At 38.3% G+C, this 18,895-nt stretch overlaps 1 protein-coding gene across 6 annotated transcripts; it reads right to left on the bottom strand.

Annotated features, from left to right (window-relative positions):
- Positions 1 to 1,253: 1,253 nt before the first annotated feature.
- On the bottom strand, positions 1,254 to 14,438 carry LOC133709465 (putative disease resistance protein At1g50180). Of its 6 annotated transcripts, XM_062135219.1 has the most exons (8): positions 10,105 to 10,197; positions 9,952 to 9,993; positions 7,354 to 7,429; positions 5,466 to 6,881; positions 4,665 to 5,372; positions 3,795 to 4,582; positions 3,636 to 3,713; positions 3,122 to 3,550 (listed from the first exon to the last, which is right to left on the bottom strand). In XM_062135219.1, exons 3-8 carry the CDS (start codon positions 7,418 to 7,420, stop codon positions 3,380 to 3,382), a joined length of 3,228 nt encoding a protein of 1,075 aa, XP_061991203.1. In that variant the 5' UTR covers positions 7,421 to 7,429; positions 9,952 to 9,993; positions 10,105 to 10,197; the 3' UTR covers positions 3,122 to 3,379. The 6 variants fall into 6 exon arrangements, with proteins under 6 accessions (XP_061991205.1, XP_061991208.1, XP_061991203.1 ...); XM_062135220.1 differs by lacking the exon at positions 7,354 to 7,429 and having other exon boundaries at positions 10,105 to 10,202; XM_062135221.1 differs by lacking the exons at positions 3,122 to 3,550; positions 3,636 to 3,713; positions 3,795 to 4,582; ... (1 more) ...; positions 5,466 to 6,881; positions 7,354 to 7,429 and adding exons at positions 1,254 to 1,524; positions 13,232 to 14,437 and having other exon boundaries at positions 10,105 to 11,909.
- Between the last annotated feature and the right edge of the window lie 4,457 nt (positions 14,439 to 18,895).

The following is an 18,895-nucleotide window of genomic DNA, read 5'->3' as shown; positions in this document are numbered from 1 at the left end:
TTGGAATATGTTATTGCCATTGTTTTTTTGTTTTTTTTGACATATGATATACTAAATACTATTTTCTATCATTTAAATCTCTTTAATTACTATAGATGTATTACTATTTTTGTAACTAAATAACATACATTTGGGACATGTCAGGTGGGGAGTTTCTCAGACATGGAGGAACTTCAACAGCTTAATGCCTGGCTTAATGAAGTGAAGTTAAAACTACTGTTAAAAATGGTGTTGTAGATGTGTACCGAAAATGGAGCATGGTCAACCAGACATGAGCTAGAGTTTGAGTTCTTGGGGGGAGATGCATTTTTCGTCATACATAGCATCTTTGAATGGCCTTCACTTTTTCCAAGATTGATGTGTCTGTCATATCAGAAGAATAGATATTGGTGATCAGTCTGCGTTTTGATATGTATGACACACTTATATGGTGTAACTAATGTTTGTAAATTCAATAATGTTGAGTTGAATAATGTCCATGAAACACTCGCAGCAACGCGCGGGCTATCTTGCTAGTAATAATTAAAAAAGGACTAAATACTGTTTAGTCCTTGAGCTTTTGACCATAAAACACTTCAATCCCTGACCTTCTAATTTCACACGTTTAGTCCCTGTACTTCAAAATTTCAGACCAATAGGTTATCGCCGTCTAAAAGTCGTGGCGAAATGTCTATTATGCCCTCAGTTTTTTTTTTTAAATTAATTAATTATTTTATTTTATTTTGGAAAAGGATTTTTTTTTTCCCTTTCTTTCTTTCTATTTATTTTTTTCTGTTTTTTCCCCTTTATTTCTTTCTGTTTGAAAAAAAAAAAGAATAAATAAAATAAAGAAAAAAGAATAAATAAATAAAAGAGAAAGGAATAAATTTATTTTTAAAAAAAAGAACTGAGGGCATAATAGACATTTCGCCGTGACTTTTAGATGGCAAGGACCTATTGGTCTGAAATTTTGAAGTACAGGGACTAAACGTGTGAAATTAGAAGGCCAGGGACTGAAGTGTTTTATGGTCAAAAGATCAAGGACTAAACAGTATTTAGTCCATAATTAAACCATTGTTGGATTGGGCCACTAACAGTGATGCCTCCTATGTTCAAACAATAACAAACAACCATTCCAATAAGAATTTGGGATTAAGCATTAGAGCTTAGAGGGAACAATAAAAGCCATAGGCATTTTATATCAGATGACAATCATATATCCAACAAGGCAACAACATAAACCTCTCAATGTCTTGCTCATTAACCAGTGGAACAAGTCTAAATAGGAAGCACACAAATACAGCAATCCAAGAAAAAATGTAAGAAAAACATTTCTAACAAAGGCGCACATTGATTTCAATTTATTCAATAACACCACAAGTAGTAGAAAAACTTTCCAGTTCTCAACTCATGGGAACCATCGACCCGTCTTGTCAGCTCATGGGAACCATCCATCTTTCTTGCAATAACAAGCAGAATCTGATAAATTTGTATAACCATTTTGATAGATATGTTTGAATGCAGGGGATTTTCCTCAAACAGAAGCTGCAAAACAAAATGTTGTCATCATAAACCCAATATGAGCTGGTAAATATATACTAGCTATAGTACAACTTGAGAAAATCGTCTTATTCATGGACGAGAGGCCGGCTAGGCTTTGTTCATTTTGTATAGTCATTTTGATAGATAAAATTATACGTTGTTGAACCATGAAACTATTTCCATTTTTCAATATCAAAAGTCAAAACTCTAAAGCTAGACATTATATATCGACTCATATAAAGTATCTCAAAAGTCAAAACTATGGATGATTAAGATATATTCAAATCAATAACTTTAAATAAACTCAAAAAACAGCGATGGATAAGTAATTAAAGATACTTTGAAAACACAGTTCCATTCAAGATGTAACACTACGATCTTTAACAAAAAGAGATAATTACATACAAGTGCATCTTTGAATGTTTTTTTAGCCATAAGGCCACCAACTAATTTTTTCCCTCATAAGGCCACTAGATTTAAAATTGTATTATATTTTGGATATAAAAACCAACATATTTACATAAATGCCACTAGAGTAAAAAGTCAACAACCATTCTTTCTCTCCTCTCCGGTGAGGTCTTCGGTCAACTCCGGCCAACTCCGGCGGGTCTCCGGCCGACCTCCGGTGAGACTTCGGCCGACCTTCGGCAAACTCCGGCGACCACAAAATCTACTGTCACTAACACGAAAAGCTACTGTGACTAGCAACAAAAGCTACACTGATGAGAATTCCGACAACCTCCGGCGAGGTCACAAAAGCTACTATCACCAGCAATAAAAGCTACTGTCACTTGCAACAAAAGCTACGCTGGTGAGATTTCCGACAAGATCACAAAAGCTACTATCACCAGCAACAAAAGCTACTGTCACAAACAAAAGATATGCTAGTGAGATTTCCAATGAGGTCACAAAAGCTATTGTCACCAATAAAAGATACGCTCTCAAAAATCAAAAGTTACTAACACCATTAACAAAAGCTACTATCACGGACACAAAAAGATACTCTCACCAGCAACAAATGGCTACTGTCACCATCACCAATAATAAAAGCTACTTTCACCATCACTAAAAGCTACTATCAAGCAAAACAAAAACTATACTAACCAACACCAAAACCTACTCTCACAAAAACCAAAAGCTACTACTAAGTAGAAAAAAAAAACTACTCTCATAAACAGAGAAAGCTACTTCTATAGTTTTAAAAATGACTAAATTCAGTTTGACTCCTCCAACTTTGGGTCGATCTTCACTTCAGTCCCGAAACTTTTTTTTTAATCACGTTGGTCCTTGGAGTTTCAATTTCCATCACCCGCGTCCAAAAGTCAAACTTGGCTCTAAATGTGACGTGACCTCGACACACTGGCCCACTTTTCAGCTTTGTCCCCCCCCCCCAGAAGGGCAAAATAGACATTTTGACATATTTTGCCTCATAAATTTTAAAAAAGGATCAAAAAAGGGTTTAGGGCCAAATTGACCCCTAATTAGCTGCTACACTTTTTTCATGCCTTCAAACATCCAAATGAACTCAAACATGAACAACAAATCACAAAAACCTGAATTTAGTCATAATATCATCAACCATAATATCAAAACCTCCAAATGAACCAAAACTTGAAAACACATTACCTAAACCAGAATTTTACCATAAATAGCAACCTAATGATGCATAAATCTGTTTTACATCCAAAGTAACCAAAAATATAGTTTGGATGAACTTGCATTTAGTCCTAGTTCTAATCATCCCAGCAAAAGATTAGAACTAGCAACCCTGTGACACAGCACAAGGTTGCACAAAAAATTGCAACATACGCATCTGTGATCCTAACCTTCATTGCTAACCCCATCTAGTCCCATTTTTCTATTTGCCAGCTTTCTTCGAATTGTCTCGTATCCTCACAGATGGCCTGGATGAAGCTTGTGAGGATGCAACTTTACCCTTGCTTGACGGAGGTTTTGGTGGTCTACCCTTGGTTGAAGTTGCTGTAGCTATTGATGCCTTTGATGCTGCCTTCTTTTCATCCCTCTTTTTCTACAATTTTAAGATGAAAAATAATTTAGATAACTAACTGAAGAATGAACAATACATAATTCAAACATGGCAGCCCTCATTTTACCTTAGCCTCTACAGCTCTTAACCTTGCCTTTGCCCTAAGGTCATTCTTTGTCTTTGGGGCCTTTCTGGTACCCTTAGCCTGCATCAAGTAAATTTCTCAGTTTAAACACCAATTTTCAAATGTATTATCTGCTACTAACCAAACACAAACACAAATTACCTGAGTTGCAGTAGATGATCCCTCCCCTGTGTTAAGCTTTCTCTTCTTAGCTGCCTTTTCTTTTGGTGGAAGATGCCTATGGCATGTCTTCACATTATGACCCAACTGGTGACAATTAGAACACTTCAAGGACTTTTGAACCCTTCCCACCTTGGGGCCTTCAGTTTCCCTCTCTGATACATCTTTGATTCTTTTGGTTCTAGGCCTACCAGGCTGTCTATTATACTGTGGTGGGAGGATGGTAGGTTCATCACAAGGGATCCACAGGTCCATCCCATTCACAGGCTTTACTGTGTTAGAGTAGATATCCATATAGGTCTTTGTCAAGTAGCATGCATCCACATAGTCGTCAGGGTTCTGCCTCATGAAATGTATAGCTGAGATGGCATGCTTGCAAGGGATACCTGTTAAATCCCACCTCCTACAAGCACAAGTCCTTCTTGTCAGGTCAACCACATATCTGCTTCCTCCACAGCTCTCTACCTCAATCTGGGGACTGCCAGAACCATAAGGGATGCAATCAGATGCAGACCTTTCCTTGTTCTTCTCTAGGATTTGCCTAGGCTTGGGGCAGATGGGGTCGACAACTTTGCTCATCTTCTCCTTCCTCATTGCAACCCTCTTCATCATTTTCACCCTTATATCCTCAAAACATGAAATAACTGGCTTTGACCTAGCAGGTAAGACGAAAGCATTGAAGCTTTCACAGAGGTTGTTCAAGAGCACATCACATTTCAAAAAAGTTTGAAAGTGAGATCTGCACCAGTGCCTAGGGTTTCTTTGAGGATCTACAAAGTGTAAAAGAGTTCACATTAGTGCCCATTTAACAATATAAACAGAAGAATGCACAAATAGGAGATTGAGACTTACCAGTTAACCAATCATATGCTTTGGGGTCCAGCTGCTTCATTAGCACCATCTCCTTAGTGTAGTATGCCATAGTTGATGACTTTGCAATAGCCCAAAGTTGGTCTTTCATCACTTTTCCAGGATAAAGCTTGTTGAAGTTTGTCCAGAGATGCCTAACACAATATCTATGATCTGCTAGGGGGAGAACAGCTTCACATGCAGGAAGAAGACCTTTCTGCTTGTCAGATATGAAGGTGAAGCCATTTCCTTCACCTGTGATGTTAAGGTCTTTTGCGAGCAGTCTCAAAAACCAATCCCAAGAGTCTTTACTCTCCATCTCTACCATTGCATAAGCTACCACATAGGTAGTGTTGTTTGGATCCAGCCCAACTGCTGCCAACAATTGGCCACCATATGCACTCTTCAGATGGCAGCCATCTAGTCCCAGTATAGGTCTGCAACCTGCCCTGAATCCCATCTTCAATGCTCCTAGGCATATATACATCCTTTTAAAAACAGGCTGTTGATCAGGGTTGTTGAAATCACATTTGATGTCAACTGTTGTGTTTGGATCCACCCTTTTCAGCTCTTGTGCATAATCTTGCACTCTTGCATACTGCTCCTTGATAGACCTCTCAATAAGCTTAAGTGCAGCCTTCTTTGTCCTATATGCTTGCTGAAAAGACACTTTGGCTCTAACACTAGCAGCCATTGTCTGGGCAAGTGATTCTGCAAAAGAAAAACAACATGATTAAAATGCAGCATTAGTTGCATAATTACCCAAACATTGATTAAGTACTTCACAAAAGCAGTAGACAATACCTGTAGAAATATCAGGATGAAGCTTGATTTGGTTTGCAAATTTCTCTGTCAGATAGGGGGTCCTGACCGTGCTATTTTCAATGACTCTTGCACACGTATGTTGTCCATTATAGTTCTTAATCATAAGTGTATCCTCATGCTGCATCTTTGAGGCATACAAATCAAATGGACAGTTCTCAGCCTTGCAAATGGCCCTAATCCTCCCTCGATCATTCTTCAGAAAAACAGCTTCCCAGCCCTTCTGAATTGCCCTTTCCCTTATAGCAGCCCTCAGTATCTTTGCAGTTGCAAACTTCATTCCCTTACAAAACCAAGGGTTCTTCATATCTACATTGGGGTTGAACTCTGGAAATCTGCCACCCACACCATCATCTTCAGAATCAGCCTCATGCCCTATCCCTTCCTCATCAGAATCCACAGCCCCAAACATACCCTCTGTGTCTTCATCCTCATCCCCTTCCATATCATTATTCCCACTCACTCCTTCATCAGCTTTAGAACATCCCTCTCCTCCAACTGTTTGACCATCCTCCTCTTCTGTTAACCACTCAAATAGGAAATCATCATCAACACCGTATGCTGCATATTCCTCATCATCTGCAGCAGGATTATAATCATCATCAGCAGATTCATCATCTCCAGATGAATTGCCCTGACCAGTCTCTTCTTCCTCATGAAGCAATCCATCATGATCATCATCATGCAGGCTATCATCTTGACCATCATCATCACTGTCCTCTTCAAATAGTCCTTCCTCAAACTCAACTTTCTTTTTTCCCTTGTCAGTGGGGTCACTGGTGGGAGCTTTGCTAGCCTGAGTTGGGATCTCTTCTTGAGGCTCACTTATCTTCAGAGAACTTAACTTTTTCCTTTGTGCACACACTTTATATCTCCTTCCCTTCACCTGCTTTGCCACCTCAGGCTGCCTGTTAGGTGACTCAAGCAGCTCATCTATCTTAACAGAGGACTTTGGCTTCCTTGGAGACTCAGGCAGCTCCTCTATAACTACCCCACTACTGCCAGCTTGACTAAACCCCCATTGTTGTTGCTCAAACACAAAAAAGTCATCAAAATCATCCTCTACATCATCAAGTACATCATCCCATAGATCTCTGTGGTCAAGGTACAGTATTACCAGCCTTATATCTGGCACACAACAGCACATTGTGATTACATCCTGGTCGTTGTTCACCTTTGTGGTTGCATCATCTTCACTTCCTATGGAGAACCAGTAGTCTATCCTTTTCCCAACATATGAAGGATCTATACCCCTTACCATGGAATCCACCTCCACCAGACTCATTTTATCCTTGTCGACATTATCGTAATAACTGATCTTCCCACCTACATACTTGTTGTTTATGTGATCCATATATCCACCATGATAAACCTTCATGGTGAAGTAATCTGGATGAACTGCAATGACAAACATACAATTACAAAAAGCATTAGGACTCCAAAGCATTACAGCAGCCCTAAACCCTATACCAGAAAAACCATAAAAAAATGCACCGACACAGTCATAAATATTCAGCTACCCAATTTACAAGGGCTTCCAACTACTAAAACCCTAAAAAATCAATTCATTCGTAGGACCACAACAGCACTAACAAGGACCACTTAGTTAAATCCCTATTTCAGCTACCCAACAACATCCATATGCATCATTCAATATTCAATTTTGGAATCTTAAGAAACAGAAAACTTCAAATTAGAAACTTCCTAAACCCTAAACTGAAAACCCCTAAATCTGAACCTTCCAAAACACTAAATGACCAAACTCAGTCAGCATACACCCAAAATCAATAACATATTCAACACCGTAACCCACCGTTCGTTAAACACCGTAATCATTTAATGTAATGAAAATTTCAAAACAGTCACTCACCGTAATTTGGGATTTCTTCGCCCCCATTCTCCAATCGAGGTACCCACTCATCATCAGCTCCAGCCATGTCGCCAATCTGTCGAAGCAATACCCCAATGGACGGGATTAGGAGCTTATAGTCTGGGTTTGATACTGGTAGTTGAGAGAGAAAGGATGCTTTTTGAGAGAGTCTATTTTTCAATTTCAATTTTGGGATTAGGTTTTCGTCGTCGGTTCCTGTAATGGGGATGTAATCGAGGGAAAACCATAACAAGGGGTATTGTGGACAATGACAACAATCTAAGAGGACAAAGCTGAAAAGTGGGCCAGTGTGTCGAGGCCACGTCCGCACCTGACGTCACATTTAGAGCCAAGTTTGACTTTTGGACGCGGGTGATGGAAATTGAAACTCCAAGGACCAACGTGATTAAAAAAAAAGTTTCGGGACTGAAGTGAAGATCGACCCAAAGTTGGAGGAGTCAAACTGAATTTAGTCCTTTTAAAAATCTACTATCATAGTTGTAAAAATCTATTACAATAGATGTAGAAACCTACTGTCAATGCGCTAAAAAGCCATTATAACAAAAGCTACTAACATCAGCTTAAAAAGATACTAACAGAGACGTAGAAAGCTACTATCACCTTGTTGAAAAACCAATATAACAATTATAAAGAGCTACTAACGTGAAATATGTCAAAATGAAAACAGCAGCTATTAACATTAGTTTGAAAATATACTAGCATAAGAAAATAGAAAGCTACTATCCCTTGGTTAAATAGCCATTTATAACAGTTGTCAAACGCATATACGGAAGCTATTCCATCAAAACGACTATAAATTTACAATGTCAAACGCATTTTTAGCCAAACATAACTCCAATTAGTCCTAAATGAATAAACAAATAAAATTGGAGTTCACCAACTTCGTTAGTAGAAATTAAGTTTACCAAGAATACATCCAGCTTTTCTGTTTCAAATTGGAGTACTTCACATTCGAGTGCATTACCCATCTCCTCTCCCACTATCCTTCTTCAACAGTACTATAAGTTAGACTATTCAAACCAAAACAAAAATGATGCAAGGCTGTTAAAATCTGGAAATGTCATTCTCAAACTTTTTGAAATTCAGTCTCCGGAGTCTCTAAACGGACAATTATCTGATTCTCCAGTCCCTTCTTCTTCTTTTTTAAGAATATTGGCTTCCTGCTACAGGTCACCACAAACCAAAATAGGATCTGAATTATTCAACACACGATTGTTCCACAACTAGATAACAAGTGCTTTTGGAGTACTTAGAGAGGTAATTAACACAACTACTTAGCACATCAGTTTAGTTTCTAGCATTTGCAAATTAATCATCCTCAAGAGAATTGTTGTTGATTAGAATCCACCTTAGAAAACACACACACACAAGGTTAATTACCAAACGGGCCCGTCATAATCTTCCATCAACTTTACCATCAAATGTAAGTACCAAGTACAGATTGAAACCTAGAATTGAGAAACTCATGACAGTTCTAGATTGAAATTACGAGTTTGATAATTATTGGTACATGATAATTACCGATATGAAATCCTTTAAAAACCAGAAGGGAAAAAAAATGAAGAAGAAGCATAAACAGTCCTATAATCTTTCATCCAAAACTCAATTCCAGAATTGAAGCCACTATGAATAATCGCCCAATTTCTAATCCAATAAGCCAAATCTCTACTCTGATACAGTGAGCTACCTTTAAAACACGAAGCACACTGCTTCCGGAGTAGCTCCGATTCGACTTCGAAATGGTAGCTTCGAACTCTGCAACGTCGACGGTGAGGTTATGAGGGAGAACGTAGGAAAAGAACTTGGAGACTGCGGCGTTGATCGACAACTGTTTGATTTGGAGCTAGACTTGGAGGACGGAACCGTGGAGGGAGGGAGTCGTTGAGGAGCCTGAGACGGAGATGTGGTCGGTGGAGTTGAGAGGAAGAGGAGAGAGTCGGAGATCCAGTTCAAGTCGGTGTCGTGCGTCGGAGATCTAGTTCTTGCATCGGAGATCCAGTCGTGAAACGACGTCATGCGTCGGAGATTCAACTCCTGTTCCGGTCGCCGACGTGATGGTGGAGAGAGGGAGTACATCGCCGGCGAGAGAGAAACGGAGTATTTCACCGATGAGAGAGAAAGGGAGGAGAGAGAGTGATTAATCTCAGAGGATTTCGTCGGGGGAAGAGAGAGGAGGGAGTGATTAATTTAATTTGAAGCAGTTAGTTATCTTAGATAGAAGGGTAAAATCGTCAGGGTCAGAGAAATTTAAGGATGCAATTGGCCTTATATGTACAAGAAAAACTAGAAGGCCTTATAGCTAATTAAAGTTTCAAAATGACACTTATGTATAATTTTCTATAACAAGAAGTGAGTAAAGCTAGATAGAAGAGAAAAACATAACTTATACTTACTTAAAAAATTGTAAGAATCATTCATTGATCTATTCAAAAAAAAAAAATTATACATTGATTTTAGATAATCATGCCAGATGAGAAAGCACAATCACAGTTGATTTGGATATTTTGTTCCGCCTAATATATTTTAGAAATAATGAAAGGAAGAGTAATAAGATGGTAATGTCAAATGCAAGTATACCTGTACATTGTGGGCCTACGTGCTGGTACAGGCATGGTCACTCTAATACAAAGAAAAACACATTAATTAGGTAGGTGCCATAAATACAAGTTCATTCTATTGTGATAATATCACTGTGCCATTACGGAGATAGTATCAAATATCAATGTGTACCTTTTAATCAATCGGATGCTGGATTATAAGGGAAGGGATGTGTTGGACTTTATGGAAGTCTTCTCCTCCTTCCTCAAGCTTACTACAGAATAGTTTAGGCATATACTGAGTCTTCAATTCCTTGAGGGTAGTAAGGTGTCTCAGCCCATCTGGAACACTACTCAATCGGCTGCAATCTTTAATGTACAATTTGCACAGACAAGGCATTGCTCCTTCCTCCGCCCTCCACTCTGTTATTCCTTCCAAATACGCAAGGGTAAGAAACTGAAGACGAGGAAAGCTTCCAGCGGAGAAAACAAATACTTTTGTATTTTCCTCAAACACATTACCCCACAGATAAAGACATTTCAGATTAGGCAGCTTCTCTAGTACGACCATTTGGTCGTCCTTGAGAGCACATCGACACAAAAATAACTTGGTGAGGTTTGAATAGGAGTGGAACTCTTTCGGTAGTTCTAGTGTGGGCCCAATCAGCGTCAACTTGTATATTTGACCGCACCTTGCAACTATTTGACTAACCTTTGCACCGCTTTCCTTTCCAACATCGTTGTCCAACCGCGGGGACCGAATACCGTTGAGCACGCAGCCTGCCGCATCCAAGATTTTCTCCAGATTTTTCGATTGGCTAGATGACAATCTTATTCTCAGTTTCCTTAGATTGCCTAGTTTAGCAAGATCATTCAAATCACAATATCTACTTGAAACAGAATTTAAAGTTTGTAAATCACCGAGAGTAGATAGCTGCAGTTTACCTCTAGCCCTATAACTCGATGGAAGGTATAAATGTCTCAACTTATTCATCTTGCATATCACATTTGGGATAAACATGTAGCCACCTGTAACACGGAAATCAAGCGTCTGCAAACAAATCAAGTTTCCTAGAAACGGAGGAAACGATTTTATATTACTGTTCCTTAGGCTCACAAACCTCAAGTGGACCATGTTTCCAATTTCTCTAGGTAGCTCTATTTTTACTTCTCCATCATCCATACCTTCAATCATCAACGCTCTGAGTAATTTGAAATCCTTGAACATGGAAGGTATTAATTCTTTCCTTTTAGGAAACCAATAATTATCGTCGGGGCCAAAATATAACAAGGACCTAAGGTGTCCACCTCTTTCCCCAAGTGAGGGTACCAATTTATCATCATTCTCATCCAAGTAGACGGCAAGTCTTCGAATCTTACCCGTTGGTGATACATAAGTTACCATGGAAGAAGAAGAAGAAACTGGATGCATTGCCTCATTTATATGAGAACCTTTGACAACTTGGAGAAAATTTTCCTCTTCCGCCTTCCTCAAACACAAATCTCGCAAAAGATCATGCATCCGGCAAGTTTTAATATTCTCAAAAGTTGAACTTCTCTCTCCTACTTGAATCACACACCTTTCTACCAACTCATTCAAACAATTGTATGCCACATCCTCCATTGTTTCCCCTAAACTCTGTCTTTGTTTAGTCAAAGAAATAAAACCTTCTGCAATCCATAGTCTTGTCAAACTCTTCATCCGGATCTCATGATCCTCGGGAAAATGTCCTAAATATAGGAAACAGGGTTTTAAGTGATACGGCAAGTCATCATAACTCAACGCCAACACCCATGATGCATATGCATGTTCTTCTTCCTGGCGGCGAAAGCCTCTACTTATGTAAACACCAACATTTTCTTTTATGTTTACCCAATCGTTAATTGTGTTTTTCCTAGCAAGAAGTCCAGCAAGTACAATGACTGCTAGTGGCAGACCCCTACAATGTTGAACCATCTCTTTTCCTAATTCTTCCATCTTCGTGTAAACTTCAGCATCTAAATATTATTTTCAAAAATAGAAAAAAGAAAGACAAAAACAAATTAGCAATAAATATATAAAGTTCCATTGTTTTAATTAAGGGACCAAACTTCTCATGCATTCACACTATTACATTGTATTAATGGGCATTTGGGAGTCTAATGTTCAACAAACTTGATACTACAATATATAGTACCACTAGAGTCTTTGTATGTATTCAAGCATCTTCTAGATAGAAATATGAATATATACGATTTTTTCAAAACTTTAATTTCAGAAGAATGTATATGGTATATGTGTCAAAAAAAATTGAGAACTTTAGATATGAATCTACAGAAGGTCGAGAGTACCAGATGCATGGAAGGCAATGGTTTTTGACAAATCTTCATATGCAATAGATATATAAAGTTGTACCGTTTTAATTAAGGGGCCAAAATATTATATGCATTCACACAGTATAACATTGTCTTTGAGAGTCCAATGTTCAACGAACTTAACACTGCAATAGTACCTACCCTTAGGAGTAACTCGGATTTTTTAATTCTTTCAAGGTTATTAGTACTATTTATTAATATCAAGATTATAAATTTTGGATGTTTCTATGACGAAGATATAGTGTTTGCTTTCCCTTTTTTTTTTTTTTTGAGTTGACATAGGGAAATCTCCAAGTCCACTAGAGTCTTTGATGGTGCGTTTGGATGAGAAAATTATGAAATCCATAGGAATTTATAAACGATGGAATCTTTAACTCCATCAATCTAAAATTCCATTAATTGCAATTTCTGTTGTTTGGTTGTATCCATTTAGGATTTGAAATGTGTAATAAATTAAGAAAGTTTAAAACAAATAAAAAAATAAAATAGAAAAAAACCTTGTTTTGGAAATGAAAATTAAATACTGCAAGGGAATTCGTAAATGACACCTATTTTGGTGGAAATTGAAGTGGGGAATTTAAATGATGAATTCCTTCATTTTTTTGCACAGAGAAATTTAAAATTTCCAGTTTGATAATGCCAAACGAGGGAATTAGCTTGTAGGAATTATGAAATCCTCACTTTCAATTAAATTCCATCATATTTTCCCTCATCCAAACACACTCTGAATGTATTCAAGCATCTTCCACAAGACATTTTCAGACTTTAATTTTAGAAAAATATGATATATGTGTCATAAAAAATGAGAACTTCTTTAGATATGAATTTATAGAAAGCCATGAGTACCAGATGCAAGGCAATTTTTTTCCATTTATTGGTTCAATGTATATTGAATTTTTGATAAATAAAAATGAAAACGAACGATAAAGGATGGACCTAGTTGTGTGGTGGAATCGAGAAACTACCTATTCCAGCTTTCCTTCCACTCATTGCAATCTTCTCAAACAGCTTCCAACTCTCAGACTTAGTCAGTGGTGGAGGCCGGTAGTGAAAACCGTTCTCATCAGCATGCGAAGCTACTTGTTCATTGCGTGTCGTAAGTAGTATCCTGCTCTTTGAGTCTTCATGGCATTCAAATGCAGCCTTCAAAAAGTCCCAGGTCTCTCTTTTCCAAATGTCATCAAGGACAATCAAACATTTTTTTTCATTTTGGAGACGAGAAAGCCTCCCTGGTATTTCGTCATCCTTCAGTTTTGCAATTTCATCCCTCTCCTCTTTTGTGGGGCAAAGAAGTTTGACATAAATCCTCTCCAAGACATCCCTGACTTGATATTGTTGAGATATACAAACCCAAGCCAAACAATCAAAATGGTCTGTTACCTCTTTGTGATGATAAACTTGTTTAGCAATAGTTGTCTTCCCAGATCCGCCCATCCCAATAATAGAAACAACTCGGTGGTGATGCTCTTCCTTCACCAAATGCCCAACCAATTCATGGACAGAATCCTCTACCCCGACCACATTACGATCAATAACATGAGTGTAAGTTCGCCTCAGTAGTTGTTGTCCTTCACACAATTGGAGGGAAGTAGAGGAATCCCTTATCTCCTTGATACCATAAGTTTGCAAGTTCTGCTTCAAATCAGAAATCGTGATAGTAATTACCCCAATTTCTGACCCAATCTTGTGACGACGAACTCCTTTAATGAAGAAGCACCCCAACCTCTTCAAAACATTCTTTATACCTCCTTTCCTCTTGGAATCCACCTTCAAGACAAAAGCTTCAATGACATCCTCCATATCATAAGCAGCATCTCTAATTTTGGCAACAAAAATGCGTATTGCCTCACTATCTCGTCGTTTTGCGTCTGCATCTTTGAGGAAGCCCTTGATGAATAGTAGGTCTGTATGTGCACGCTCAACTTGATCGCGAACTCCGGACAAGGATCTGCCTTCTTGAATGATGAAGTCACCAACTCTTTCCACGAGAAAAGAAACAACAGCCTCAGCCATATTCTCTTCGATCACCAACTCAAACCAGATTCAAGTTGCAGATGGATGATGAAGTATATCTTATTACAAGTGAACTGAGAAGTCAATTATATTGAAGTCAAGTCTTCTTCCTCAATTATTTTGTCCAACAAAGTTAGATAACAGCCACAAGACTTTTCCAATACCTGTTCCTGCCATAGCCACACGAATCTTTATCTATTTGTTACCTTTTGTTTTCGTTTTCTTTAATTTCTTTAATATATAAACTATGAAGTTCCTGACCGAAGTTCCTGACCACAGCCACAATTAGGGCTGGGCTCGGGTCGGGCCGGGCTCAAAAATCAGTGAGACCGAGACCGAACCCAAAACTTTCGGTTCAGGCCGGTTCGAGCTTTTTGTAAACTGAAAACCGACAGAACCCGAACCCATTCGGGCTGGTTCGGTTTTCGGGCTTTTTCGGGCCCAAAATGTCTGTTTTGCCTGTTTTGCCTGTTTTGTCAGTTTTGGTACCTGGAAGACTGGAATGCATATCAAATTATAATGCTGTCAACTGTTGAAGAAGTACTAGCCCTTTTATAAATTTATAGCAAGTAATTGTTTCTGAATCAAACATACATAAGAAAATGAACTGAGAGACAGTTGCTAGCAAATGACGGTGGTCATCCAGTGTAGATGTGACCCAACCCCCTCCGATTGAGTTTCGAAGAGCTAATCCAGATCCTGCAATCCCACGCGGCTCAACAAGGCACCTCAATGTTCTACATAAGTTACTTAACTCTACATCAGCTCAATCAAAATAAAATATTGTTCTTCAATCCTTAACAAATTCAGTTTATCATAGCCCAAACTCTGATATTACTTTGGTTCTCAACAGATTCACAGTAAAATATTGTCCTTCAACTCTCAACAAATTCAGTTCGTCCAAGCCTAAACTCTGATATTACTTTGGTTCCCATTGACTCATAGAGTCTTACATCAATAAATAGCTACAGATCAGACATGTCATAATAGTTCAGAACTCTCAGAGACAATAAATCAAACATCTTCTGTGCATTATATGCTTACCTGATCGGAAGAGTTGATCGGATTATTGAAGACGAAGCAAAGGCCTATCGGATCTCGGAGCGGCTCGGACTTGCGCCAAGTCGACGACGGCGAAATCGGGAGCTGTAACAGCGCACGGATCGTGTTCTTGTTTCGACAGACAACCTTGAAGGCGCAGGGTAAACCCCAAAGGCGAGGATCCGACTTCGAACCTGGTTGAGGTGGTGGAGGGATCGGAGAACCCTAAGGGGGTCGGCGCCGGAGCTGGAAAATTCAGCGAAGAAGGCTCGGAGTTCGGCTTCGCGGATGTTGAAAGCGGAGTGGAGATCGGAGGATTAGGAAGAAGTACCAGATATAGAATTCATCCCAGAGAGCCCCTTGAAGCAACGCCTTTGATTAATCATCCTAAGTTCAGAAGGTGGTGGAGGGCTCGGAGATAGTGAGATGGTATCGATAATTTGATACTATCGAAGTATCGAGTATTGACAAGCAAAGAGAAGGCGGCTGAGGTCGAGTTAGTCGACTGGAGGAGTGTAGCCATTAGTCCCTTTACTCCTTTAGGGTTGTTTAATTTTTTTTTTAATATTTAACTTATTATTATAACACCCAATCATAGACTGACATGTGGCATCTGCTACAGTATTCGGGTCGGTTCGGGCTTTCGGGCCCTAAAAATATGAAACCCGAGACCGAACCGATTACATGAATTCGGGTCGGGCTTTAGACCGAACCGAAAATTTCAATTCTAAAACCGAACCGAATCAGGCTTTTTCCCTCGGTTCGGGTCGGGTTCTCGGTTTTTCGGGTCCGGACGCCCACCCCTAGCCACAATAATTGTTTTGTTTTCGTTTCCAAAGTAAGATAAAGCAACAATGAATATGCTATTCAATTAGTTCCTGACCGAAGTTCCCAAAGACCAATTGTAATCAATGACATGAACTATGAAGTACTATAAATAACAACTTAATCTTAAGTTCTGTTCTCATAATGTAATGAAGTTACATCATTTTTCTTCACCAATTAGTTGCTGAAAATATGACTATTTTCAATCGCATCAAGCCCGAATGGTCTTTGGGACTTTGTCATTGCTACAAAGATATCCCTACATGTAAGTATATATATCTATGTCCCTCGTTTTTTTCTTTGCTGAAAATTGATCAACCCCTTAATATGAACGTTCAGAAATTGATGGAGTTGATCATGTAATTATGTATTCGTCTAGGTTGCATAACATGTCTTCTTCCATGCGTCACCTTCGGCCGGATTGCAGAAATTGTAGATGAAGGACGGAGTTGTAAGTCTCGTATCATATACTCACATGCAGATTCTCTATATTTGTGTCCAGATCAGTACATCGATTGACTATATATTCTTGAATTTATAATTGGAGGAGGTGGGGTTTGGTCAAGGTTTCAAATTTCGGTTTCGGTTTCGGTTTCGGTAGTTCAAATTTAAGGAAATTTCGGAGAAAGTTTTGATTTTGGTGGAAATTTTGGTTAAAAATAAAGAAATTACATTAATTGCATATTTTTGAATGAAACTTTTATATAGACTAAACTAACCTATAATAAACCTATTTACAATATAACCTTTCTAAAATTATACATAAATAATAGAATTTTGATATTTAATATAGACGAGTAATTAACTAAAACTGTAGTAAATTGCTAAACTAGTGTTTTTATCTATATGTAATTATAAATGTTCTGTATATTGACAATGTGAATGTGATTTACTTTTTTTTTTATGGCTAGAACCCAGTGGGAGGCTTGGCCATCACGCCTTTTTCACTAATAATTAGAAAAATACAACCGGGGGGGGGACGTAATACCAAAACCCCGTGAATGAAAATGAACAAGTACAACAAAAGCAATATAAAGTATTAGTAATAAGAACTACTACGATGTGGTTCGATCCATGTGGTTGAACTGCTCCCATTTAGTATCATACAATACTGGCATACTGCTCCCAAGTACATGAATTTTGGAAATGATTTTGGTACTTCATCACATGGGTAATGTATGTGTGTTGATCTCTTCCCACATGCAATCCATATATCGGATATTGTGGAATTACCCAATAAGGTGTTTCATTGTATGAAGCATACAACATTTGGGACGAAGAATGATAAAAAAAAGGTCATATGTGCTTCCACCTTGTGAGCTTGATCCAATTCCATAAGTACCTTTTTGAGGTAGAACTCATTTCATGATGAGGATAATGAGAATGGAATGGGTTAGGGTTATCACTATATTGAGTTCCTATGTCCATTGAGTCCAGACTTGAAGATAGTGATTCAAACTCATTTAGAGACAAATGGCTATTGCGTCCTTGTGCATCCCTAGCTCTTGAATTGTATTCACGACTTGCACCAGGATAAGTAGTATGATCATCACTACTATATTGGTTGTAGTGCCATGATTTGCCACTCCCCCTGTCATTTCCATAATTTGCCTCACGATTGCAAATAGAATCATGATGTGGTTGGAGACTTGGAGCATGAGTACTTTGGTAGCAGATAAAGCAAAGAGGGTTTTGTTGTATCCAATTTCAACTTGATTGGAAAAAAAAAAAATTTCAAAATTTCATATTTTGTCAGTGACAAACAAATTTCACAGAAATTTCAGAGAAATTTTGGACAAAATTTCGGTGTGAATTTTTTAATATATTTTTTGTGTGTAGATATTTCGGAAATTAAGAATTTCGCGGAAATGTACGGAAAATTTCGGGAAACTCCTGACGGAAATGATATAGCATATGAATTTCGTTTCGGTACTTCAAATTTACGGAAATTTCGGCAGTTTCGGAGAAACTTAAAACCTTGGGTTTGGTGAGCTTAGGGATGGAGATCTCGACAGGGACGAGTTTGGGCTGACAGTTGTAAAATTTGCTGCTTTAAGCTTTCTAAAAGGAGCAAATTTGTTATTGTTGATAATGAGGTTAGCATAAGAGAAGTCAATTGTTTATTGGAAATGGTTCAGAAGCTTGATAATGAAACAATGACCATTGTTTTGGTGGTTCTGAATCTTTTTGGTTTTGTTTAATGTTCTGATAATGGGTGTGGTTTTGCTTTTGAGACCGTTAGGCCTCGTTTGGCTTACAGAAAGGAAAATAATTCCTTTGTCTTTCCCATGGGAAGGGAAATGAAATTTCTCAACAACTTTCCATTCCGATGTTTGACAACGTAAGGAGAGTTATTAAAAAGTTTTTAAAATAATGTAATAAAATAATATGTTGTGAGTGATTCCTTTGGGGTTTGGAAGGAACCATTTTCCCCCTTATTTTCCCTTCATTCAGGAAATGATTTCATTTCCTTTTGCATCCCAAATGCAGGAAATTCCTGATGTTTATTTTCTGTGAACCAAACGTGGCCTTAGAGCAACCATAGCTGATTCCGTAGCCATGATGTCAAACTCAATGGAGGACATTGATCTTGGAGGAATCAAACTCACTAGAAAGCTGCCTAGCTTTCGTGGATATGATTAAAGAGAATGACAGGTTCTATTAATGAGTGGAGCATGAGATATGATTCATCTTGCAAACAAAGATAACGAACCGATGACTATGGCTTCTAAATCAGTTTGTAAAACCAA

The sequence above is a fragment of the Rosa rugosa genome, chromosome 5 (genome assembly GCF_958449725.1).
Source record: "Rosa rugosa chromosome 5, drRosRugo1.1, whole genome shotgun sequence".
Lineage (NCBI taxonomy): Eukaryota > Viridiplantae > Streptophyta > Magnoliopsida > Rosales > Rosaceae > Rosa > Rosa rugosa.
This window is presented reverse-complemented; position numbering and strand designations above follow the sequence as displayed.